The sequence below is a fragment of the Strix aluco genome, chromosome 5 (genome assembly GCF_031877795.1).
Source record: "Strix aluco isolate bStrAlu1 chromosome 5, bStrAlu1.hap1, whole genome shotgun sequence".
NCBI lineage: Eukaryota > Metazoa > Chordata > Aves > Strigiformes > Strigidae > Strix > Strix aluco.
Window position 1 is genome coordinate 32,535,377 of NC_133935.1, and position 26,289 is coordinate 32,561,665.

The 26,289-nt window shown below is 48.8% G+C and overlaps 2 protein-coding genes across 2 annotated transcripts; both read left to right on the forward strand.

The window, feature by feature from the left end:
- Positions 1 to 110: 110 nt before the first annotated feature.
- On the forward strand, positions 111 to 26,259 carry SREBF2 (sterol regulatory element binding transcription factor 2). The gene is made up of 19 exons (XM_074826798.1): positions 111 to 308; positions 4,871 to 5,257; positions 6,141 to 6,322; positions 7,537 to 7,677; positions 9,512 to 9,733; positions 10,873 to 10,987; positions 11,173 to 11,354; positions 12,139 to 12,331; positions 13,316 to 13,497; positions 14,180 to 14,453; positions 15,402 to 15,571; positions 15,784 to 15,952; positions 16,527 to 16,647; positions 18,417 to 18,526; positions 19,797 to 19,929; positions 20,489 to 20,657; positions 21,852 to 22,037; positions 22,942 to 23,053; positions 23,730 to 26,259. Exons 1-19 carry the CDS (start codon positions 227 to 229, stop codon positions 23,948 to 23,950), a joined length of 3,351 nt encoding a protein of 1,116 aa, XP_074682899.1. The 5' UTR covers positions 111 to 226; the 3' UTR covers positions 23,951 to 26,259.
- LOC141923699 (uncharacterized) lies at positions 20,748 to 21,825 on the forward strand (the record flags this gene model as incomplete). The annotated part of the gene is given in 5 exon segments (XM_074825323.1): positions 20,748 to 20,900; positions 20,902 to 20,943; positions 20,946 to 21,126; positions 21,129 to 21,191; positions 21,194 to 21,825. Coding segments are annotated over 5 exon segments (612 nt in total), but the record flags the coding sequence as incomplete, so codon positions are not given.
- Positions 26,260 to 26,289: the final 30 nt, after the last annotated feature.

A 26,289-nucleotide genomic window follows, 5' to 3' on the forward strand; every position in this document is an offset into this window, starting at 1 on the left:
CGCCGATTGGCCGGCGGCGACCTGGTCTCATTGACAACAAACCGCGGGGGGCGCGCGCTGCCGCGGCCGTGGCGGCGGGCAGGTGGGGGCGGGGACACCGGCCGGTCCGGGGCGGCCCAAGATGGCGTGGGGTCGGCGGCGCTCGCCGGCAGCCTCCGCTTGAGCGCCCGGGGCGGCGGCGGGGATTCATGCGCCGCTGCGCCCGGCCGTGGCGGGGCCCTGCGCGATGGAGGGCGGCGAGCTGGGCGTGGAGAACATGGAGAGCCTGACCGAGCTGGGCGACGAGCTCACCCTGGGCGACATCGACGGTGGGCGCCGCGGGAAGGGAAGGGAAGGGAAGGGAAGGGAAGGGAAGGGAAGGGAAGGGAAGGGAAGGGAAGGGAAGGGAAGGGAAGGGAAGGTGTGCGGAGGCGGCGCGCGTGGGCTCCCCCACGCGGGGTGAGGGGAGCTCTCGTGCCTCCGCGCGGGTCCGGGGCTGCTGGTGCCGCCCAAGGGGGGGTGGGGGGGGGCGGTGTGGGGTGCGTGTGGGGGGGTGGTTCTTGGATCTCGATGCGTGGGGTGTCGCCCCCCTCCCCAACCACACACCCCGAGTGGGAAGTGGGAGCGCAGGGCGGCCGCACCGGCTTGGCTTAGTTGCGTGGGGTGTGCTTCCAACGCGGCGCGGCCTTCCAGCGCCGCGCAGGGGCACGCGTGTGTGTGTGTGAGCGGGGAATGCCCCGCGCCGCGTGGGTAAAGGCGGGGGTGTGGGGCGCGTCCCGCCGGGCAGCGCTCGCCTGGCGACCGGGCAGCCGATGGCCAGCTCCGCCCGGCGAGCGCTTTTGAGCCACTTTCATGGGGTTGACCCACGCCGGAGGGCGTCGAGGCAGTTATCGAGAAAAGTAGCGTGGGGGTGTGGGGGTCCGAGCCCCCGCAGTCGCCGAGCCTTTCCTCTCACCTGTGGCCGCTGCCGGCACGGGAGAGGGTTGGAGAAATTCCCTTGCCTCTCCCCTCCTGCCTCAGACCCACGGGGTAAACGGTGCTGCCCGGGGTTCCCCTCGTGTTTCTTCGTGGCTCTCTTAAAGCCGGTGCTAAATGATTGCCAGAGCTGTGCCGCCACGAGTGCCTGTGGGAGCGGGCTGCGCCTCCTCACCCTCTTTCACTGAAACAGGTGTAACTGCTTAAATTCCCCTTTTTCCCCCTGTGTCATCTTAAAACTTCACCGCATCAGCAGCAGAGCTCAGTCCCACGAGGAAATCCCCATTTTTCCACCGAAGTGCAGCAAAACGAAGCATCCGCATATCAACGCCTTATATTTAGTCAAACAGCTCCTGAACGCCCATTAAAAATATATTAAAAATGTAATTTCTCGATGAGCTCTCTGCTGTAGGCTGGAGACAGGCCCTGGCTCAGCTTCCCTGCTCTGCTCAGCTGTAATCCCAAACAGAGCTTGGCTTTGGGGGGGTGATGCCTAAAGCATCCTTGTTTAGCAGTTAGGACATAAAATTCTACAAGTTCTTTTAAGTTTATAATTGTGATTGATTTGCAGCATAGGTAGGGACAAAATTTATACCCCTTTTTTTTCTTTATCATATGTAAAAGAAGAATATACCTTATGAGGATGTAAGGGGCTTAGTTATCTCTTGAAAAGTTGATGGTGCAGATTGAAGGTGGTGTTTGCTCTTGTTTAAGCACCACGTAATGATTTCTCAAAATCCATATGGAAACAGGGGCTAATTCCAGTGAACCCAGAGCCGGCTCTGAACTGCGGTGTGCCTGGGTAGGTGTGATTCAGAGCGATGAGTAACTTAGGAGAAAGAGCTTCGGCTTCCTCCCCAGCTCCCGGGGTGGATTTTCCGGGGGAGGGCGGGGGGAAGTATATAACAATCCTGCTTTTTTGTGCTCTGACATGGATTCATCTTGGAATTTGAAATTCTGCAAGGGTTTTGATTTGGTTTGTAAGGCTCCTTGTCGGCAGGTCTCGGTGATTCTCTCCTCTTTAGGCTGAGGGACCCTCACGGCCTGCTGCATGGCTTTTGATTTTCTGCAGTAGAGGAGGAACGACACTGGTCCATCAGGCGGAGGCACCGACTGTTCTGGGATGTCAGTGCTCACCGGGGTCTTGCTCCAGGTCGGGGGGCCCCGGCGCTGAGCTAAATGCATGTGACTCTGCCTCCTGCCCCAGCGTGAGCCCCTCTGCCAGCCGCGGACACCTCCCTTGCTGGCATAGCAGCACCGGGTAACGCTGGAGAGCGAGGTCCGAGCTGGTTGTGGGTGCGAACCATGTCTGGGTTTGGGCCAGAGGGGTTGTTTCTGTCGAGGTGGGATCTCCACCACTTTCTGTTTCTCAAAGCGCAGCATCTCCAGGAGTGTGATGAGAGCAGCCCGTGTGCAGGCTTTGAGCCGTTGCCGGGGAGAGGCAGCTAGAGACCAGCCCTTGCCTTTCTGCCAGGTGTTCAGGTGCTGGGCTAATACAAGCAGCGGAAGTCCTCGGTGGGCTTGATTTCATAATAACTTGTTGACATTTTTTAGCCTTGGGCTGGGCTGAGATAGTTTTCTGCAGTAACATCTCACCCCGTGTTAGAGACTGAGACCTCTTAGGCACTGAGGGTGTGGGTGATCTGGTGACGATGGGTTTATCACTGCAAGCTGTCCTCCAAAAGCACCCAAGCTTTCTAACAGTCAGTGTAGACACTTGCTCTGTTCTCTGTGTAGGCGAAAGTGTTTTAAAAGGGAGGGATTTGGATTTTGGATGTTGATGTTTCTACTGCTTTTTTATTTTCCTCATGTGGCTGTTAGGAAAGCTTTTGGGCACTTTAGAAGAGGTAGGTTTGATCTCCTGGCAGTCTAATTTTGAAAAATCAATCTTTAGACTTTTTGCATTTATTGAAAGTTAAATCTATGATAAAGATGTGATTTAACTTGTGAGAGCAAGAGTATTTTTTTAAAATAAGATATTAAATCTGTGTTCTTTAAAATGCAGTATGTGAAATATGGTTCTTCCAGAGAAAATATTGTCCGATTTATGTTTATTCCCCACTTGCAGTAGTGCTGTCTGATAGTGAAATAGCAGTGCCATCAAATGAAGAGCTAGAGGAGCACGTAGTTGGGATTATCAAGTTTATAGTGTTGGGGGTTATTTGGGATGGTATTAGCTGCAGTCAGTTGGAGGGTGAAAAGCTGCCTAATATCCATCTAGATGTTATGCAGAAGTGTTAATCTTTAAACAGCTTGCCTTGCTCCGGTAATGTTTTGTGAAAGCTTACTGAGGCATTGCATTAAAAAAATATCTTTCGTTCATCTAGTTAAAAGCAGAGACAAAGGTTTGGTCTGGCTGGTCTCTGACGGTGGCCGCTGCTCCATGCTGGGGGGAACCATGCATCCCCACTTCATGTCAGGTTATAAATAGGTCAGGAGGACACATCTCCCAAGCTCCTCCATCCAACAGACTTGAATTCTTAAGAGCAATGGTCATGATCAATGCTTAAATGTGTGTAAGGGTGTGGAGAGATTGCTGTCGGAAGGGAAGAAGAGTAGTATCTTAGAAATACGGCCAAATGTTTTTTGAGGGAGCAAGAAGCTTGGAGGATGATCCCTTTGCTCTGTCCCAGGAGTGTCAGACAAATTAATTGGATAACATGTGGGTGGCATTTCAGAGAAGGAAATTAATAGCCCTCTTATTGCTGGGACGACTTCCATGGAAACATTTCGTGAAAAGTTGGCTTCTTCAAACCCCCTTCATAAACCACAGTAGCAACGTCCTTTGGATTTGTGGATGAGAAAGCTCCTGGTGTAAGGAGCCCTTTGTCATATTTTTTCCTATTAATCAGAAATCTATTTTCTACTTTCTAAACCTGAATTTATTATTTAGTTATAAAACCTCTGTTATGTTTGTGGGTCCCCTCCCTTTTTTCCTACTTCCAGAAAAAAAAATAAATAGGACTTTCAGAAAGCTGTGGAAGAGCCAGTGCAGCATGGGCAGATCCTGGGGTGGGGAAGGATATGTGACTCCTCACGCCACCACCCACACACAGATCAGGGGAAGCATTCAGGTAGCTTAAGGTGCGTAATTGGATTAAATTGGATTAGATGGAGGGAAGAGGAAGCTTTACTTAAGAACAGTGATCTCTTGGTTGTGAAATTTTTTCCTCTGTGGAGGAGAGCTATAGCATTGCAGTAGGAGCCTCTTGATGTGGGCTGATCAAGTCCTGGAGAAGGTGGGATGGAGAGAAACTGCTCTGCAGTGATTGCAGGCAGGAGAAAAATAGGAAAGAAAAAAAAACCACAACATAAAAAGTTATTCTGGTGCTTTAAACACATGCATGGATTTCTCCTGCTACAGTTCTATAAAGTGTTGTTGCCTTTAGTGTTTTTTCCCCAATTTCTTGCATGATTAAAAGTAGAACAAAGTTAAGATGAATTCTTATCCCATTTCTTCATTTTCCAGATATTCAGTGGGGCAGGAGGAATAGGGGCCTTGAAAGCACCTTAAAAGTTAGGTGGGAGAGCGTGTGGGAGAGTGTGCTGGAATTGCAGAGGTGTTGGTTTCTTCCTTCTGCAAGGATTAGACTGGAGCAGTGACGGAATGAGATTCATAATATTTTAGGTATATTAGACTAAGTTCTAGTCTGTGCTTGGATCCTGTAGTCTGGAAAAGTGTTGCAGGAGAGTCCTGCCTTTCCCGCTGCATGGCAGCAGCAGTGCCCCACTGCTGGCCACCTCTTGGTTTCTCTCTGGAGATGTTAGGTTGGGGCGATATGTTCTCTGGAGGTTTTGAAGGACCTGGAGCTCCCTTCTGTGCATGCACACCATCATTCAAATCCTGACGTAATGGCAAGTGTCAAAGTGCATGGGCAATAAAATAGCACTGAACGCATTTTCTTCTGTTTTACAGAGATGCTGCAGTTTGTCAGTAACCAGGCCGGGGACTTTCCAGATCTGTTTTCGGATCACTTGTGTGGCACCTTCCAGGGCGGTAGCAGCAGTGGCAGCAGCAGTGGGACCCTCGAGCCGCAGTTGCAGCGGCCGTACAGCCAGGTGCAGCTCCAGCCTTTCCCACCGCCCCCTGCCTCCCCCCAGCTCCAGAGCCTGCCGGTCAAAGCGGCGCAGGCAACACCGCCGGCCCCTCCGCGGTCGGCCCCTCTCCTACAGCGCCGGCCCCCGCTCCAGCCTCAGCTCCAGCAGCAGGCCGTGATGATTACGCCGACGTTCAGCTCTGCTCCCCAGACCAGGATTATCCAGCAGCCAGTGATCTACCAGAATGCGGCCACGAGTTTCCAAGGTAGCGGTTTTGGTGCTCGGGCTACGGGTGTGCCTGGTGCACTTGCAATAAGCGGTGTCAGTGTTCAGACTCCAAAAGCATCCTCGGCCATGACAAGCCCGATGATCCTTTGCTTGCAGTGCTGCCTGTGGGGCATCCCTTCTGCCTACGTGGCTTTGGAGTTGGGAGGGCTTGAGAAACGGTCATAAATGAGACCTTGTGTGAACTCTTGAGATAGTTGTCTTCTTGCTGCTCTGTTGTGGACTTCTCTCCTATGGCTCTTGGGAGGCCTGAGAAAAGTATGTCTAAAAAATGGTTGTTGGTAAGCTTGTCATCCCACTTAATGGGGGCAGTAGGCAGATCCAGTCCTGAAGCTCCGGTCTGCCTCATGTGACAGTCCGAAATGAAGGCACGTTTTAACTACCAAACTCTCTAGTGCAGTACTTGCATTGAGCAGAGACACTTGTAGGGATATTTAGGAGTGACCGGATCATCCTTTGTGGATGCCAGTTGTCTTGATCCTCTTCAGTAGGCGTTGATTCTTTACATGATAAATAGTATCCTATGGTTCACCAAGATCAGTAGGAGTGGGCAAGTGCTGGTTGGATGTACCGCATAATGTCACTGAAGTAATGTGTCCGGTGCTATCAGACCAAAGGTTTTTGATTTCATTTTCTCTTAGCTGATCCCCTGTGCCTCCTGGAAAGCTGCTATTCTAGGTGCAGTGTCCTCTTTGAAGAGGCACCAAAGGAGCTGGAAGCTTCCCAGTGTGTGGGATGTGTTAAATGAATGCTGCCTACCAAGGAGCTCTGGAAAGAAGAGGAGTGAAGCTAGGAGCATTTGCAGGCTCCAGAACAGAGACCTGTGTCTCTGGACTATTCCTGACATCTCTTCTGCTTTTCAGTTCTCCAGCCTCAAGTCCAGAGCCTGGTGACGTCCTCCCAGGTTCAGCCGGTTACCATCCAGCAGCAAGTGCAGACTGTGCAGGCCCAGCGAGTGCTAACACAGGCTGCCAACGGCACCATCCAGACGTTAACGCCAGCCACGGTCCAGACGGTTGCTGCACCACAGGTCCAGCAAGTTCCAGTAAGTAAAAATGCGGAGTGATGCAGGGATCCAGCAGAAGAAGAAATTGCTTTCACAGGTCTGGTCTCCTGGCTTGCTAGGGAAGAGGTGGCAAAGCCTGTAGGGCTGGTGGTCCTGGCTACGATTGCTTTTGCACAAACTTTTTTGTGTGAGAGGTATTTCTAGCCAGCCTGTGTTCCAGAATCACTTTATGCGTGTCATGAGTGAGAGCCGCTGTTGCGAACTGTGATGTGACTTCAAGTAGTGGGCAATGTTCAGAAACCGTTTTTGCTAAAACACCTGCATAACTAAACTTGGTCTAAAATATTATTTTAATTTAGTGCTGCCAAACCGGATTTGGAAACCTTACTTGAACAAGCTTTCTTTGACTTTGCCTGCTTCTTTGCAAGTCCACCACCTCCACCATGTCTTATAAGGGCTGTCTGATACCAGAATGTTTTTTTTCCAATTCTTCTGCTGTAGTTTCTTTGATCTTTTTGCTGCTACAGAGTCACGTGACTTTAAAACTTACACAACAGTGAAAAAATCTTGTGTGTCTTTGTATTAGATAAAAACGTTTATGGCTAGGGGACTGTCTCAACATGACAAAGTTGCTCTGGTTCAGTTGTATTGTGCCATCTATAGTGTTCTCTGCATTTGAGAGTCAACAAGGTATTTGAACAAATAAGAGCAAGCTGTGTTATGGCAAAATAACTTACAGTTGGTTTTGATCTGCTTGATATTCATGGTTATTCATATTATTCATGGATATTCATATTCCTTTTAGTGAAATTGGAGGGGGGGAAGCTACTACAGGTGTTTGCCAAAGCAGGCTGAGCTAGCCATGTTAGACTCTGAGTACTCAACCAGTTAATGTAGAGAGCTAATTATAGATGTAATTGGAGAGCAGAAGGGAGCTTTTCCATCAGCTCTTTTGTGTTTTTACATACTCATTCACTTCTGATGGCTGGTTTGAAAACCAATGTCCTGGTGGTTCCCTTTGCTCCCCTCCCTCCAGAGGTGTTCAGACTGTCTCATGGTCAGAGTTTGCACCGGGGGCCAACAAAAAACATCCAGCTGTTGTAGGGTGCAAGGTGAAAGAAATACTTGCCCTTGTTTCTGCCATCCACTGAGATGAAAAGTTACAACTCTGCATCGCTTAACCTCTGGCTACTGAGATCAGCAGAGAAATATGTGCCTACTCTCCCCTTCACCCATAACTCTCTTCAACCTAGGTTCTGGTCCAACCTCAGATCATAAAAACGGACTCCCTTGTCTTGACAACCCTGAAAGCAGATGGTAATCCCGTTATGGCTGCAGTACAGAACCCAGCGCTGACAGCACTCACTGCTCCCATTCAGACCACAGCTCTGCAGGTACCATGTGGATGTTCCTCCTTCCCTGTCCTCACTGATGTCCTTTCCCTGTAATGCAAGGAAGAGATTTGGGCTTTAGTATTCTGCAGTGGTGCAAACGGGAGGGGTTTTGAGGGCTGCTCTAAACACATCCAGAGTGAGTAATACTCTACTTCTGCCAAGGCTAAACACACAGATTGTACTTTTTTGGCAGCCTCCCATGGCCAGTAAGCAAAGACCAAGGGCACGTTTCTGTTTACCTTTTTCTGGTATTACAAGGAGAGGAGTATGACCTAAAAATTCCATCCAGTTTTTAACCTCCGAAAGATACTTGAAACTGAAAGCAAACTCAGTCACAATACCTGTGGAACTGTCTTTTCCCTCCCTGTAATGTCTAATAGCACTATGTTGAATGTGAAAGCTAATTAAGCTACTTTTCAGAGGGCATTTGCAGTGAGAATTCAGTATAATCATTGGAGATGGCAGCTGTGCTTCATGGCCTCCACTTCTTATCAACTCTGAGAAACTTTTGCCCCCAAAGATGCATTTATTACTATCTCTTACATTCTGAAGAGACATCTGTAGACATGGCACTTAGAGACGTGGTTTAGTGGTAGATTTGGTTCTGAACAGATCTCTGTTCAAATATTTACTGGGGGAGATAAACTTGCAAGTCTGGACTTAATTTGACTTCTTTTGCACAGGACGGTAAGCTTCTTATATACTTGTTAACAGCCAGGCTAAAATCTTCAATTAACCTGCTTGCTTTTAGATGACATTTTCATACAGAGGTGGGGCTTATATGATTGTGTCTGTCTGAGACACAAGCCATAAAGCATTTTGAACACATTCAAATTTGGTGGAAAGGAAAAATGTAGGACTAAAATTCACTTATTTGTCAAGTTCCAGCTTGAAATGAAACTAAGTTCATTTCTAATATCCCAGGTAGAAGACTATTTCAGAGTTGAAATTGTTCCTGAAGTTGCTCATGGCTAGATTATTCTCATTTGTGTTAGTCTGTCTTTTGACAGAAATAACTCTTCCTCTTCATAACCACTTCCCTGATCCTTGGTGTACTTTAGAGAACACATGTACCCTTCTCAATCTTGTTTTGCTGGGTTAAACAGTCTAAATTTTCCTTAATCCAACTGTCCTAGAAGCCCCTCTATGCAACTGTTCTGGTGGGATTCATCACCTTTTATTGCAGAGTACATACTGCTTTAGTTTGGTGTAGATGGTCTGTCCTACATCTAGATGTCCAAGTTTGAGCTTTTCATGCCAGTGTATGCCACTCAATGCCTTAGTTCCTCATCTTAAGGCCTTTTTTTATAGTTATGGATCTATTTTTTTCCCTTTAATCAAATTCAAATCAACTCATTGCTCAAGCCAAGGTTTATTTTTCCATAGTCGGGTCCTTTCTACCACTGCTGTTACCAGCTTGGAAGTAGCATTGCTTGTTGCTGATTTGATGACTTTATTTGCTCACATAAAAGATGGATTTGGACATTTGGGGTGTAAGAATTACAGAAGCAAGGAGGAGCCTTGGTCTCTTTCTCTATTTAGTGGATGAACAGAGCATGGTACTGGTGGAACAGTGTTGATGCTCTTGGAGAACAAGAGATGTTCTTACTCCACAGTGACCAGCGTGGGAGGCAGAGTGGCAGATTTTTCCTGGTCTGCTGTGCCAATGTTCGTGCCAGCTAAGAAGATGTGAGGAAATCGGCGTATCTCTTCTTTTATGAGCTGTACAAACTTTTCCTGATTCTTCTTTTCTTTAATCCGTTTTCTTTTACCATCATAAACATTACTGAATTGGCCAGTTGCTCATGACACTTGTTATGCATGGTCTTTTTAGACCCTCGTTGGGAGCAATGGGACCATTTTGACCACAATGCCAGTGATGGTGGGACAAGAAAAGGTGCCTATCAAACAAGTTCCTGGGGGTGTCAAGCAACCAGAGCCACCTAAAGAAGGAGAGAGGAGAACAACTCACAACATTATTGAAAAGCGGTACCGGTCATCTATAAATGACAAGATCATTGAGCTGAAGGACCTTGTCATGGGGACAGATGCCAAGGTAAAGATGTGAAATAAGAGCAAATCTAGTGTCATAAATACTTTGTCATCATGTGCTCATTGCTCTACCAAATGAAGCAGTTGGGTACACGTGACTGTTAGTAGTATGCACACACGTATTGGGGTAAGACTGGTGAGAAACACTTGTGCAATGGGAAGGTTGATAATTGTATTCAGGAAGGGTCACCTGTAAAATCTTTATTTTACTATGCTAGTGGTACTGTTTCTTGAAATAAGCTATACCTTATGTGTTTGTTCTTATGTTAGGTCTAACTTAAATAGGCCCTCTAGGTAGAATATCCAAGTAGATGTTTTGATAACTCTGCCAAACCAGAGCTTGCTTAATTTAAGCTTTCTTTTTTGTGTGACTGCAGCAGGGATGAGGATTTACAGAGCTTTGCAGTTTGTTTCCTTCAGATACTGAGTTGTAAAAACTCCTGCTTCCTCAAATATTAGAAGCTTTCTCGCACCATGTATTCATGTCTATTCGCTTTACCGCATGTTGACAGAGCACGGAGTAGTGTTCTTGATACCTTGCATGGTCTCCGTACAAATACGTGCACTAGTGAAGTCACCTCCTGTTGCTGCGTGGAATTGGAAGCTTATGTTTTAAAATGTTGGTAATATGCTGTGGCTTCATAGTACTTCGGGCTTGTGTTTACAAGCTAAACTTGTCCACTGCTGCTGGAAGCAAGTATTTTCATGGGGATGGCCAAGGGAGTGAGGCAAGGAGAGAACCACTTGTCTCAGAATTAAACAGTGAACAATGGTTAACAGACAGCAGCTTGTTTCATCCCAGAAGAGAGCCACTTCGTTTCAAAATTATGGTACTTTCAAAGGACTATTTCTGGCTCAAACCTAGATGTGAAGTCTATTGTCATTTGGATGTTAATCTGTTTCCATTGTACTATTTTTATAAGATCTTTGAGACACCCCAGTCCTTGTGTGTCTTTCAAAGTCTGATACCTTTCCCACAGAGTGTGCCCTGCTATTAGTTTCTTTGCAGCTGCTGAGTGGTCCTTTACACCCTTTTCCTTCTATCACTACACGATACAAAGTGTTGTGGTATCCCTACAAGCAAGGGTGACCCTTTGACATTCTTCATCTAAACTGCTTTCTGTATGTCTTAATTCCTTGCAGATGCACAAGTCTGGAGTCTTGAGAAAAGCCATTGATTACATTAAATACCTACAGCAGGCCAACCATAAGCTGAGGCAAGAGAACATGGTTTTGAAGCTGGCTAACCAAAAAAACAGTAAGTTGTGGGGGGGCAGTCAGCATGAATGTAGGATGCCACTTGCGGTTTTCTTATCCTTGACAGATAACATGCATGTTGCATCGATAGTGGCCAGTGGTACTCCAGGTGACAGCCAGTCTGAGCAACACTGGCAGGGTACAGGATCAAGAAACATGTACATAATGCACTCTGATTTTTTGCAGAGCTGTTGAAGGGCATTGACCTAAGCAGTCTGGTTGACAATGATGTGGATCTGAAGATAGATGACTTCAACCAGAATGTGCTGCTGATGTCTCCTCCAGCCTCTGACTCAGGATCCCAGGCTGGCTTCTCTCCGTATTCCATTGATTCAGAGCCTGGAAGCCCACTCCTTGATGATGCCAAGGTATTTGTGACTTCAGTTGTCAAATTCAAGGGATCTCCTTAAGGGGTATGTAAGGGCCAGAACTTAAATTCTCCTAATTCTCAAGAGTGGAACCAGCAGACATCTGGCAAGCAGATCTGTAGGGGTCAGAGATCCTCTGTAAGGATGAGGAAGGTGCATGGGGGTGTTTTATCTTTTCTTAAATGACTGAGACTACTCCCTGAGCTGTATTATTGGAGCCATACCTTAGCTGCTAGAACTGTATTTAGCCTTCAGCCCCTGTAGAGTCTCTATGGACTTACAGTGCATGTTCATTACCCAAAGAGCTCATGGCTTTCCAGGGATATATATGTCCAGTGAATAAAGCAGAACTTGGGAATGGATGATGACATCAGTTGTGGTTAAGGAGACTGTAAGTAACCACAGTAACAGAAAGTGATTAGCTGTCTTTGACTGACAGGTTTGTTTTGTGGATATCACAGAAGTGGGTCTTCTGGGAGATCCCCAAAAGAGTAAGGGCAGTAAAGGTTAATCCTAGCCTAAACCAGGGATCCAGTTAATGATAACTGAAATGACTGGAAGCAGAAGGAAGGTGAAGGCACTCAAATACTTCAGCCTTATCTTACTAAGCTAGGGGAAGCTCACTGGCGTTCTTTCTGATCATGATCTTAAAAGCAAGTTTTAAAATGTGTTCTGTTTCTCCTTCTTCCCTACCCCTCCCTTGGCATAAGCATTTTTTGTTCCATAGAATGTTAAGCAGTTTTTTCCTCCTCTTACTTTTCTCTCCACTCCTATTCCTTTGAAGGTTAAAGATGAGCCTGACTCTCCTCCTGTGGCCCTTGGTATGGTGGATCGCTCTCGAATACTCCTCTGTGCTCTCACGTTCCTTTGCCTTTCCTTCAATCCTCTGACATCCCTCCTGGATGCCCGAGGAGCCACAGAGTCTGACAGCCTGGTGCGCCACGGCTCTGGCAGGAACGTGCTGACCATTGAGTCAGGTAACAAACTAGAATAGTTTGGACCACAGAAAGTGGCCAGGCTTACATGGTCTCCTTAAAGACCATCTCCAGCTGTGGCGGCTGCAGGTCACGAGGTGGACTGTCGGTGTGATTCATTTGAGTGGTTTGTGTGTTCAGGGAGTTGTATGACCTTTGTTTAGTGCTTGGGGAGGGGTAATAACTGCAGGGCTGGGCGTGGGAGGAGAGCCAGCCAAGAGTGCTTGGACACGGTTCCAATTTGCATCCGCATCCAGTGTTCTTCTTGCACAAAACCAGCTATTCCTCGGTGTGGTGAGGCAGATGGGGCACCTGTTTGTAGCCCAGCAGCCTGGGCTCTCAGGATAGACCCTTGAAAAGTAGTTCAGGGTAAGGGGCATCCTCCTGTCCTCACCAGTCTTTGAGGCATGTTCACTTTAGATTTGTTTTTAAGGTAACTGACTGATTTTTGTAACTTAATAATAAAGTCGTAGGCAAAGAATTACTTCACAAACACTGTTGCTGTAGGGTCTTGCAACTGTCTTGTTCAATACGCTTATTCCATAATATTCATGGTTTAGAGTACGGCAGCTTAGGGGAGGGCAGAGGATTCTGTTGGCATGCTGTCATTTCCCTGACTGGTAAATATGCTTCCTCGGTGTCGTTTTGTAAACCAGAAAATGACACTGAAGTATTGAGTACCTGTGGGTGTATCTGATAGAAAAATCAGAATACAAGGTACTCCAGGAAAACTAAGTGCTGACTCAGTTTTTTTATAGATCAGTCTTGTAAAAATAACTATTTTTATTTAGTTGGGAATGTTCTGGCCTGGAGTTTGGATGAAGAGCTGTTGATACAGGTGTTTCCTGATTAAAATGCAGTCTGCAAAAATTGATACCACATGTGGCAAGCATAGCAAGACATCTTTCTGGATCTGTGCTCATCCTGTTGCTAGGCTTTCGGTGTCCAGATTAACTTTTAACTTCCCTTTTGGGATGTCCATTGCAGATGCGGGTGGTTGGTTTGGCTGGATGATGCCCACGCTGATCCTGTGGCTTGTGAATGGAGTGATTGTACTGAGCGTGTTCATAAAGCTCCTTGTGCATGGAGAGCCAGTGACCCGGCTGCACTCAAGGTCATCGGTCACATTCTGGAGGCATCGCAAGCAAGCGGACCTGGATTTGGCACGGGTAAAGTTGACTTGTTGTTTTGCATCAAACGCATCTTCTAGGAAGGGAAGTGGGTGAATGTGGCCTAGTGAGGCAGTGGCTTGGCACTTGCAAGAGCATGGTATTCCTAGAGTGGATTACCCTGTCTGATTTCAGAGGAGCTGGTGCTAGGTTGTCTTGAGTGGATTACCATCCTCCCTCAGCCTAAACTAGCAAGGCATGGACATCAGCATTGGAAGAGGCTCCTAACTTCTGCCCTTGTTCCTTGCTGCTGCATCTTGTAGCAATCTTTGGCAGCAAGGTCTTGGTTTTTGTCCAGAATCTGTTCTCTGCTGTGTGTGTTTGTCTGCTGTCCTCCAGCCTCTTGGAAGTCTTCTGAATTGTTGAGGCAGCATTTGACTTTTGATATGGGGACCCTGAAACTTCCATGTGGTTTTAGAAGGCAGGAACCTCCTTTCACCTAGTGCCGATGTGTTTTGCAGGCAGTGCTGGATCAGAGCCATGTGTGGAAAGATACGTGTAGGGCCAGATTTGAAGCTGGTGTAAACGGCCTTCATGTTTACTGGGACTATGTTGACTTCCCTCAGCTAAAGATCTTGTCCTAGCTTGTGCATCGGTTTGTCTTGCTCCATGCCGAGGAGGTCCCGAAGTGTCTCTGTGATGGTGCTTTCAGTTGTTGAACTTTTTGTGCTGTTACTTGCAGGGGGATTTTGCTGCAGCTGCATCAAACCTGCAGACTTGCCTGTCGGTACTCGGCCGAGCACTGCCGGCTTCCCGCCTGGACTTGGCCTGCAGCCTGTCCTGGAACGTGATCCGCTATAGCCTGCAGAAACTGGCGCTGGTGCGGTGGCTACTGAAGAGGACTTCTCATCAGTGGCGGGCCAGGGAGGCCACTGCAGGCTTTGAGGATGAGGCCAAGACCAGTGCTCGGGATGCGGCTCTAGCATATCACAAGCTCCATCAGCTCCACATAACAGGTAGGAGCAGAGGTGGCAGATCTGCTGTGCTTGTTTTGCCAAATGAGGAGGCTCAGAGCTGATCCTGGGGGATACAGAGAGAGCACTACAGCCTCCTTTCTCTGGGAGGGCTGCTGTTGGAAATCAGCTCAGCAAATTTCAGAAGCCACTTACTGAAACACAACAGGCTTATGCAATAGAAGAGCTCTGTAGGAATGGCCAAAGCAACAGCAGTATCTCAAGTTACATGTTCCTGAGTCTGCAGAAGTGGCTGAGAATCTTTCCCAAGCAGCAGTTCATTGAGTCCAGTCACTTTTTGCTGCTGTTAAGGGCTTGTTTCATCTCTGTCACTTGGGAACATGATGTGGAAGCCAGGACTGGGGTTAATTGCTGGAAGAATTTAAATTTCCAATGCTGTGTAGAGTGCAGATTGCCAGTTGGTGTTGATATTCTTTGAAAACCTGGGTGTGTGCACATGTACTAAGGAAGTGCTTGAATGTTGCTTGTGAACGGTTGTTTTTGCCATTTCCTTGGCAAACCAATTTTCAATATTAATAGGATCCCAGCACATCAGAAATCCAAGCTGAACTTCCTTATGCCTAATCATGCTGTGTGAATTGCAGACATGCAGACAGGGATAAGTGTAGGTACAGGTGTGGACTGCAAAGGAGTTCAGTTTAATAGTGATTAATATAGTGAGACAAAATTTGCTGATGATTTTATTCTAACTGGTTTAGCTATTCATGGCTTTCTTGCAGAAGCAAAACTGTGCATGCCAACCTTGGTGTCCATGGAGGAAAGACTCGGTTACGGTTGTACTGTTGCCTGGCGAAGTAGGCATATGATGTTGTAAACTTCTCATGTCAACAGGTTGTCATTGTCTCTTTAGGCCCTGCAAATCATGGTAGTATTTAGTAGCTGGTACTACTGCATTAAAATTTAACACTTTTCCTTTCCCTCCTGCTGCAGGTAAACTTCCCTCCAGCTCAGCTTACTCAGGCTTGCACATGGCCCTGTGTGCTGTGAATCTGGCCGAGTGCGCAGAAGAAAAGATCCCACCCAGCACAATGGCAGAAATCCACCTCACAGCTGCAGTTGGCTTGAAGACCCGCTGTGGAGGAAAGCTTGGCTTCCTAGCGGTGAGTTGTCATCTCCTCTCCCATCACACCTCCAAGCAGAGCTCTGGGAAGGCCTGCAAGCTGGCATTGCTGTAGCTCAGGGCATCTGGTAACACAATTACAGTATGGCCTGCAATTGTGATACGAGCTGTAATTATGATATGACCTTCGTTCTCGGTGGTGTGTCTCTTTCCCTGGATGCTGTTCTTAATCTTAGCCTCTCTTTTCCTCAGAGCTACTTTCTAAGCCAGGCTCAAAGCCTGTGCAGCTCGGAGAGGAGTGCCATTCCTGACTCGTTGCGTTGGCTGTGCCATCCCCTGGGACAGAAGTTTTTTGTGGAGCGGAGCTGGACGGTGAAGTCTGCTGCAAAGGAGAGCCTGTACTGCACCCAAAGGAACCCTGGTGAGAGCCAATTGTGTCCCGAGTGTGTGGCCTCCCACCGCTTCAAGCATGGGAGTCTCTCCAGCTCTGGGACAAAAGTGGATGTCTTGTTTGAGAGTGTGCTCTTGTATGACTGCCCTGCTTGTGGTCTTGATGGGCGAGAGGAGCTGTGGAGCTGGGACATGTTTCCTCCGCCTGCAGGAGCTGGCTTTCCTCCCTTTGTATACTGTGTTGTGTCATCCCACTTGTGTCCTTTACATGCTGGAACACAACCTGGATGTGGCCCTGAATGCCTGGGGGGTGTCTTTGGCGTGACCAAGGTTTATCCTCTGCAGAGCAGTGTCATCACTCTTTTGCTGAGTGGCTGAAGTGCCAGAGAGATGTTTGGCCAAGGGCTGCAGCTTTATAAATGGAAATGGATTAAAGGGTTAAAAAGACCCTGAAAACTTAGTCTTTAGAAATCTTAGCATGAATTCCTCAAGAATTTCCCTCTACTGCTCTTCCTTTTGCACCTACATTTTGATTCTTTTTGTATCAGGAGGTGGCTGTCACCGTATGCAAGTGAAATGGTTTGGGTTTTTTTATTCTTCTCTAGCGGATCCTATTGCACAAGTTCATCAGGCGTTTTGTGAGAACCTGCTAGAGCGAGCAGTGGATTCACTTGTGAAGCCTCAGACTAGGAAAGAGATAGCAGGACAAGAGGAGGAGGAACCATGGTAAGTTTTGAGTGCCATGCTGGGGACTGCTTACCGCAGCTGCAGGCTCTGACACAGAGCTCATAACTGTTGACTGAGCACTCTGGGGAAAATTGAGTGGTTAGTCCTTATTAAAGACTTGAAATGGCTGTGTGAGTCTGACCACCACAGCTTATTAGAAGGGTGAGCTGTGCCTTTTTGTCTTAAAACCTCTGAAATCAAAGGTGAACCCGGGCATGGTAAGGATTTCTGGTGTTGGCTCGCATAGTACTGGTTGATTCCTGGACAGGATGGATGGTGCTTTCTCTGCTGTGGCAGAGTTTAATGTTCAGGAGCACTAAAATTAGTGTGCATCTACCACTTCTATACACCAGAACATATGTCCAGGGCTCTAAGAGTGTGAAGGTCTGGCATGTCAGTGACCCCACCAGCCTGCTACATTATGCATGAGTATTCTCTTAACTGAAGTGCCACATTTACCAGCAGTGAAAATTCAAACTTGACACGTGGTCAGAGGGGGAGAGGTGATGTTGGCTGAAATTGTCATTGCTTCTAAGCTCTGTGACCAAATGAAAGGGGACAATAGGTGAGAATCGGAGCAGCTTTTTCTACTGAAACATGTCCAGCTCTTTCCTGGACTCCATGGGAAGTGGAGCCTCAGCCTTTGCCAGCAATTCTGCACTGTTTCTAGCTGATCTCCAGATATGCTGGTGCCAGGCAAATGCTGTGTAAATATATAGGAAGCTCTGTAAAGATCCTGTCCCCAAAAAGTGTGGATAAAAGCCTCAAATGAGAAGATAACCTGGTTTTCCCTACCTTTATAGGGAGAATATTGCACATTTAGCTTTTTTCCCAATCTTATGTCTCTTTTCTAGCATCGTTGCAGAGAACGAGCAGCAGTTCAGTCTGCTTGCACAATACAAATGCTTGTAACCAGAGGCTGCTGTTGATGATGAGAGAAGGAAGCAGGATTGGTATAAGTGAGGTAGATTGACTGTCTCCTTTTGGGAAGACCTAGCTTTATTGAATCAGCAAGCCTTTTTGTCTCCCTCTAGGGGTAGGAGCTCATGATCTTCCTCTGTGGCATGTTCCAGGATATTAGATCATTGCTCCATATGCTACTTTCTCTGACCAACGCTATGAAGGTGTTGTTACTTGCGTTTGTATTTACATATATGCAAACAGTCACTTGCAGAAGTGTAGTTCAGCCTGTCTTGGAGGCAGTGATTGAAAAGGAGCCTGTAATCAACTCGTAACATATGTCATGTCTGTCAGCAGATTCAGGACACTGGAGGGGATGCTGGTGGCTTCTGTTTAGTATTTGTAGGATTTGGGTTGCTGACTAAGTGCTGATATAGATTCTCTTTCACTTTAAATATGTATTACATGCTTTAAGCTGCCTCTTAGTCCCTTCCATGAGAGTGGTACCACCTTTTTTAAGGACTTGAGTACAGCCTGCTCACCTGTCCCTTAACTGAAGAGCAAATGTCCGTGGCACACAGTCCACAGTAAGTCCCAGCATCTCTGTAGCTGAGGTGAGAGCCCTGGGGTTGACTCCACTTCTGCAGTGCTCTCCTTGCACAGGGAGATGTAAGGCTACTTCTCACTGAGTATCTTTAGGGAGGTCTCTTCAGTCTGACAGTGTTGTGTTACTTCTAGAGCTTGAACTTTTTGCTGGCTTAATGGGTCAACACTGTTTAAAACTGCCTTGTGACTGATGAGAAACACTTCAGGCTTTGGTATGTCCTGTTTGACAGCATAGCGAAGGTCTGCCTTGCTTCTTGTTTCAGCGAGTTCTCCGGTGCCGTGGAGTACCTGAAATTGCTCAACTCTTTCTTGGACTCAATGGGAAGTGGAGCCCCACCCTTTGCCAGCAATTCTGTACTCAAGTCTGCCCTGGGTAAGTCTGACAGAACCGAAGCTCTCCCAGCTGCAGGAACTACTGCTGAGAGAAATGCAGTCCTGGGAATGGGACTTGATTGCTGAGCAGCAGCACACTGCAATGTGGTGTGGCAGCTCAGACTGGAAGAGGGTGATTGGCAAGGCTTGTACGTTTAGCTGTGTTGTTGTAACACTGGGTGCCCAGGTGGAACTGCTGATGTTTGTATTGCTGGGTGTGTTCCAAGCTGAACCCCGTGCCATCACTGAGAGCTTGCTCCTGGCAATGCAAAGTGAGAGGAAGGGTGTAACATATAAACAAGCATAGCAGTGTTGCAGTTGATGTGCAGGAAGGTTTTTTTCCATTTAATTACCTATTGGACCAAATACAGGTTAACTTCACTTTCACAGCAGCTGTCATGTATATTCCTCAATCTCCAGAGACCTGCAGTCCCTGCTGTAGGCAGGCTTTGAGCATACATTGGGAGGTGCTTGGTTTGGTCCCTTTGTGTATATTTAGTGGGACGATGAGAGCTGTAGACTCCCCTGAGCACACAGCTCGTCTGGGCTTGGCTGGTAGTAGGCTGCTGGAGTATTTGTCTTGGTGTTGGTACAGATAGCACCTGGCAGCTCACTGAGATGCTGCTGGAGCTTTAGACACAGACTTAACTGTGCTGTACCTAAAATTTGTAGAGCAAACACAGAAGGAAAACTAGATACTTATTTTTCTAGGAATTATTTTTTGGTATAAAGGGAAGTCAGTGTTTGGGTCAACGTTGTCATGAAATTTCAAAGCAGGTCAGAGTAGCAGAGCATATGTCCTTTGGTCCTAGGTAGGCTTTGGGAAGTTTTTGAGGGGATGTTAAATAATGGAGGATATTATATAGGGAACTTGAAGTTACTGGCTTGATGGTGATTAGTGCTAAGGCATGGTATATAGGAGTGGAGTTGTTATTTTGGGGTGGTGAGTGGAGATCCTTGTTGGGAAGGAAGTCAACAGATTTCTAGACAGGTAGACAGAATAAGTTCTTGTTGACAAGATACAAACTCTGCATCCAAAACTGCTTGGAATCAGATGTAGAGTGTTTGCCTGCTGCTAGGTTCCTTTGTGTTCTTGCAGCACGTTTCAGTGTTTACCCGGATGGCTGCATTCCTGTGGGATCAGTTTGGGCTCATTAGCATCTCTCTCGGGGGAAGGCACCGGCAAGGGCATGTGACCCCTGCCTGCTTCTCCGAGTGGGAAGGAACTGGGTGTCTTCTCCTGGGCTGCAGCTTATGATTCTGTTTCACAGGCCCCGACGTGGTGTGCAGATGGTGGTCAGCAGCAGTGGCTATGGCAATCGGTTGGCTCAGAGGGGACGATGCAGCTGTGAGGTCTCATTTTGCCGAAGTGGAGCGCATGCCGAAATCCCTGGAGATGTCAGAGTACGTAGGCCTCGCACAACTTTCAGACCCCCTGCTCCTTCTAAACGGGGTGGCTCTTCCCTGATGCTGTTCTGTAGGGCTACCCCTACCTGTGCCCTGGAGTTGCACGCTTCTTGTGCTCTGGGATGCAATAACACCACATGAGAATGTGCTCAGCAGTTCATGTGTAGGTCAAGGCTTGAAGGCTGGTATTAGAACTGTGGACTGGAGGTATCAGAATTGCCTCTTCAGGGTTGTCTTTTGGCTTTGTTCTAATTGCACAGCTTCCCGCCTGCCAAAGTCAAACAAAAAACTCAGGCACTGATGGAAAGGCTGGTGTCACCATCTTGGTTCTTTCTTACTAAAGCATCTTTGTCAGTTCCCTTCCATTTCTCTGTGCAGTCTGTGTACGTGAGGAACAATTTCCATCTTTCTTCTGTCAAGAGATGATGATATCTCTGCTCTCGAAGATGGGAGGGTGAAAGCTGATGCTGGTTACTGCTTGAGCTCAGCTCCTGGAGCTGCCCTGTGGCAGCATGACTTGGTACCACTTGAAAGCAGTGTGCTCTTTCTCTTTCAGGAACGCCCTGGTGAAAGCCACCTTCTATGTGTGTAAAGCCATGCAGGCCTCACTGTCTGGGAAGGCAGATGGACAGCAGAGCTCCCTGGGTCACTGCGAGAGGGCCAGCAGTCATTTATGGAACAGCCTCAACATGAGCAGCGGCGGTTCTAGCACCGTCCTCAACAACGTAAGAGTTATAAGCCCCGTGATAGCACGTGGTCTGTTTTGGTTGTAAGGTTGGTCTTGCTGCAAGTGTATCACTTCTGTGTTACACTGTTGTATCTGCATTCTCTATAGCCATCCTGTGTCTCATGGGAGTAGAGGGGAAACTTCCTCCCTTTCCTTGCAGAGGGCATTGACAGCTTTTTGCCTCTGCTTTATGGAGGAGCAGAGCCGCAAGTACAACATTGTTTCCCTGGGCATGGTCTCAGATAGCTGAGCTCTCGCTCTTCTCCTGCCAGTAGCTGTCACCCCTTTCTGGTGCTTTGACCACTTCGGATTTGGCCTATGGGAAACATCCATCTCCTTCCTCCAAATGAAGTTGCTGACACCTGTAAAGCAGGACCTCATTAAGTCAAATATACTCTGTTTCAGGCAGCACTCACCAGAGTTTGAACCCTCCTCTGCAAAAGTGGGACTGTGCCATGCTATTCCTGAGTTGTGTGGGGTTTGCTTCTCTTCTTTCCAGGTTTACCTAAAGCTGGATCTTCTCTTCATGGCATATGGGTCACAGTTCTGATCCCTTCTGTCGCTCCTGGGTGGCAGCTGTAGTGCATTGTAGTTGCATTGCATGTTGTGGCAGTAACTGTGCAATGTTTCTGCAGTGCAGTACAGAGGCACTCTCCACTTTGACAGTGCGGATAGAGTCCCCTGAAAGCAACCAGGACAGCGAGTGATGCTAGGGGGCAGCAGCAGATGGGGAAAAGGGATTTGGGCAGCCACTGTGGGCTGTGTCAAGACTGCCTTTGTTGTCTCTGCAGGTAGCAAGGCTGTGTTTGCTGTTTCTCTCCAGTTAGTATCACCATTTGGGCAGAAAAGCCTTTGCAGAAGGCTGGGGGATTGCTGGTGGAATATCCCCTTGGCACATCTTGTCTGAAGTGGGGTTGGGGTCAACCTTGCCAGAGGTGTTGGCCCTCCTGGAGGGGACAGCAGCTCCTTGGGCACAGCCTGGCACCTGGGCAGAAGGCAAAGCCCTGCTCCCTTTGGTGCATTGCGGTGGGGCAACTTGGCTGGGAGGGCTGAGGAACTCCCCCGGGGGATCAGGAGGTGCTGCAGCCACCTTCCCGTGGGCTGTGTCAGCAGCTGTGTAGCAAATGGCCTGTTACCCATCTGATAGGTTGTGTTAATAAGCATGTGTGCCTGGGCACCCTGGCTCTTGCAGATGATCCAGCTGCTGGCCTGTGACTTGCTGCTCTCTCTCCGCACCAGCCTGTGGCAGAAGCAGGCGAACGCCAGCCAGGCCCTGGGTGAGACCTACCACGCCTCAGCCCCTGAGCTGACGGGCTTCCAGCGGGACCTCGGCAGCCTGCGCAAGCTGGCCCACGGCTTCAGGCCCGCCTATCGCAAGGTGACGGCTTGCCTCGCCTGCCTGCTCTGCCTCCAGCTTAGCCATAGTCTTTCCTGGGGGGATGATGGGAAAGCTGCAGCACTTTGAAACATAGAGGATGTGTGGGCTTGAGCAGTTTGGACACCTGGGGTAGGATGGTCTGCCACCAGCAGCCTCCATACTTTCTCTTGGTGGGTGATAAAGGGACTCCCATGGGAGTCTGGTGCATGTGGGGAGGTGTCCACCTTAGTTTCTACCTAGAAAACCATCAGCATGGTTGTATTGCCAAGCAAATACCATGGCATCCTGTCCCTTAATGTGGCTTCAGACCTCATCAGTCCCTCCACGTAGTGTGCAAGGAGGGCCATGTTGGCCCTGTGGGTAGCTGGGGTGTCAGATGCCTTCTGCACCTGTAGAGCACCAGGTTCTTCTCTGGGGGTTTTCCCCCCATTCTGTTCTGTTTAGTCTGTCTAGTTTTAAGTCTCTGTAGAGGAAGTGTAGTCTAAGACTTGGACAAGAGAGTTGTCTTGGTATTGTCCAGCTCTGGATTTCAAAGTTTGATGCTGTTATCAGAGCACTGCACTAGCAGCCTGGGGTGAGATGCCTGCCTAGGCCCACAGTGCCAGGGTTTGCTCTCCCATTTTCTACCCTGTTTGCTGCTCTTGTTCCTTCCCCTTTCCAGGCCACTCAGTTACGTGTCAAAAGCTTTTCCCCCCTCTTCACGGTTGCCCTGACCTGCAATTTCCCCAGAGACAGGTGGGAAGATCAGGGAGCTGCAGGGAAGTGGGTCTCTGTTCTTGTCAAGGTGTTAGCGCTCCGCTCTCGAAATGTGGTGGCTGAAGGATGATGCGAGTTCAGCTGCAGCATCACCCCTGTGGCAGCCTGCCTCTCACCCTCCCCCCCACAATCCTGCCTTCCCTTCCAGGTCTTCCTCCATGAGGCCACTGTGCGCCTGATGGCTGGTGCCAGCCCTACCCGGACCCACCAGCTGCTGGAGCATAGCTTGAGGCGACGCACACCCCAGAGCAGCAAGCAAGGTCAGCCCCGGGGCCCAGGCAGCGACCCACTGCCTGTGGGGCTGGGGGGGGGGGCAGCGCTTGGGCAAGGTGGGGGGGCATAGCTGCAACCTGCAGCCTCTTCCCCATGTCTGAGACTCAGGATAATGAGCTCCTGTCAGCCTATGGCTCACAGCGATGCTTCTGCCACGCTCTCTACAAGCTGGCTAACACGAGCTGCCAGACCTGGGCTGGAGGTGTTGGTGAACAGGCTGGAAAACATTTACCTTCATCCAGCCATGCGTGCACAAAACTTGGCAGGCTGGAGTTTGGGGCGGTCAGTGCAGAGGAATGCCAGGAATCCTGAAGGGGAGTGCCAAGAGATGTGGTGCTGGTTATAAAATCTCTTGGGTGTTTAAGGAAATGGGCAGATGTGTGTGCTGATGCTGGGATGAGCCCTAGGAAGTGGAATGAAAGGGACTGTCTTTGTAGAAGACAAGATTGCCAGTCCCTGCCTGACTCCAGCTCAGACTGTTCTCTGCTAGCCTAAAGCAGCTGCTTTGGGGTCCACAGGGCGTCCCCCACAGGGCACCTTCCCAGCTGTGAGATGCTAGCCAGAGATGCCTGTGCTCACTGGTGCCAGTCGAGGGCCTGCATGGCAGGGTTTTGTCACGCAGGTGGTAGCTCCATCATGAGCTTTCTTTCTCTTTACCTGTAGGTGAACTGGACACCCTGCCAGGCCAGAGGGAGCGAGCCACAGCCATCCTTTTGGCCTGCCGCCACCTCCCCCTCTCCTTCCTCTCCTCCCCGGGCCAGCGTGCCGTCCTGCTGGCTGAGGCCGCCCGCACCCTGGAGAAGGTGGGGGACAAGCGCTCCTGCAACGACTGCCAGCAGATGATCGTTAAGCTGAGTGGGGGCACGGCCATCGCCGCCTCCTAACGCTGGCGTGGGGCCACCTCGTGCGAAGACAGCCTGGTCGACCATCAGCCTGGACTTCCCTTCTGGAGCTTAAAAAAAAAAAAGTGCTAGGTTAGGGCTGTGCCGGTGGGATCGTGATGGGTGGGAAAGGGAGGGAGGGTTTTGGTTTGGTTTTGTTTTGTTTTTTACCTTGCCCCAGGTTTAGCTTTATTAGCCCCCTTGCTTGTTCTCAGGCACTGCAGCAGGAATCTGTCTAGTTGTGGTTTTCGTGACCATGCCTGGGGCTGTTGGGAAGCGCTGCCCCAACCCAGAGCCCCTGTCCCAGCGGGGGGCAGAAGCCCACAAGCCCAAGGGATAGAGAAGTGGCACATCCTGTGTCTGTCCTCATGGGCATCTTGTTTCCTTCCCAAACACTTCAGTGGAAAGAAACCTTTGGGAAGGGCAGAGGAACCCTGCGGGGCTGCTGCTTTCTGGGGCTGTTCCTGAGAGAGAGGGGGAAGGCACCAGCTTTCCTTGAGCTGTGTGTCAGGAAACTGAAGCCCCTTAGACCCAACTTAGAGGTGCTCTGGAAGTATCGCTTGGGGCCAGTACTGCCCGACAAATTTCTCTACAGTTTTTATACAGGTTTTTTTATAGGAGTGTTTGTGGCTTTACAAAAACATAGGGAAGGATGCAGCAGATTTCCCTTCTCCACTTCATGTGTCTCCTTCCTGTGATAGCTGCCTCCGGTTTTTGGCAGGAGGCTGGGTTTGTGGCAGCCTGCAACAAGCAGAGCCTTTTAGAAGTCTGGGGCATCCCTAGTCTTCTGGTGCTGGGTGGCAGCAGAGTTGGACGTGCAGCGCCCTGCATTCGGCGTGAAGAGTGAATGCTGCTCTGGTGCCTTTTTGTTGATGCAGAAACAATTTTTAGAAACAGGGTTTTTTTTTATTTTACTGAACTCCCAGTCCTAGAACTTGTCTTCAGGTGTTTCTCCTTCTGTTCTCTAACTGCTCAACAGCTGCTGAAGTCCTGCAGGGACTGGGAGGCACTGGTTCAGGGTGTGAGTCTCCAAGCTCTTACCATTGCTCTTCAGAGCAGTTTGACTAGCAGGTTGTAGACTTTCCAGGGTGGGGGAGACGGACTGGGGACAGGGAGGGAACGGTTTGCCCTCTTTCTCTCTGCCTTTCTTGTTGCATCTCTCCAAAGAAGTGCAAAGTAGTTGCCCTCTCACATGTGCAAATGTGGAAACCAGCATTGGCAGATGGGCATCACTGTTTGCACCAGTGTGTGCTCAGTGTCACTGGCTAGAGGTACTTAAACAGGGCAGCAGCCCAACCTTATCCTGTCCCAGTCAGGCCCGTACAGCCCGATTCCTCCTGAAAAATCGGAACTCGAGCTGTTTTGCAAGAAGCTTCTACGTGTATCCAGCTTCTGCAGAGGGACATGAGAGCTTGAGCTCCTTCCAGAATGAGGGGAAAAAGGTGGGGGCTTGTCTCAGTTTGCATGGGGTCTTCTGGCATCAGGGAGGTTGTGTTTCCAATCAGTGTAGGGGTTACTCTGATGGCAGACACTTCTGCTTTGTGCTGGTATCCTAAGTGTGCAGAACAACTCTTGGGTTTGGGTGGGTTTTGATTGCCTATTCCAAGCTTCCTAGCTTATTAGTGATCTTATTTTGGAGGTTGGATCACATCCTCCTACTTTTTCTCCTCTTCAGTGGCTCTCGCACTGTGTTTCTGGTCATGGGTTTTTCCTAAAATACAGAAACCCCCTTACCTGTGGCAACCTCAGGGTTACTTCACATTTTCCCAGATCTGCGTCCAACACGTGGGAAGTTTTGTGCTTTAGTAAAAGAGGAGGCGAGACTTCTGGAACACTGAGATGCTGTGTCTTCACTTTGTCAGTAATGGTGGACCGAGTCCTGGGGGGTGGGCTGCAGGGAGTACTGGCTGGGCTGGGGGTGGGAGGCTGCTGGGCTGAAACCCTGGTAGCTAATGGCATGATCCATGGAGGGTCCTAGTACCTGCTGGTAGTTCTCTCCCCTCCAGGCCAAGGGATCTTTGCCCTGTTTTTTCTATACTGTTCATAAATTTGCTGCCCATCTGTCCCTACAACTTTTTTTATATGTGTGTATATATACTGTAACTTTTTTTGTTTGCGGGTGGGAGGAAATTGTTTTATGGATTATTTGAAGAAAGTCTATTTATCCACATGGAGTTCGGAGTAGGGATGCTTTGTGAAACGAGGTGCAACTGGTGGTGGGGAGGTTCCCCAGGGAACATATCTGCTGTCTGAAAACCCTGTTCCAGGGCTCCTGAGCATCTGTTACTTAATAAAGGCGAACGTTACCACCACCTCCTGCCTGCCCTCTTTTTCTTGGCCTT

Excerpts from the sequence above, each read along its gene's own strand:
- SREBF2 (XM_074826798.1), top strand. The coding sequence starts at position 227 with ATGGAGGGCGGCGAGCTGGGCGTGGAGAACATGGAGAGCCTGACCGAG. Across the intron at positions 11,355-12,138 it reads CACTCCTTGATGATGCCAAG|GTTAAAGATGAGCCTGACTC; the intron begins GTATTTGTGACT and ends ATTCCTTTGAAG. Across the intron at positions 15,572-15,783 it reads GAAAGCTTGGCTTCCTAGCG|AGCTACTTTCTAAGCCAGGC; the intron begins GTGAGTTGTCAT and ends TCTTTTCCTCAG.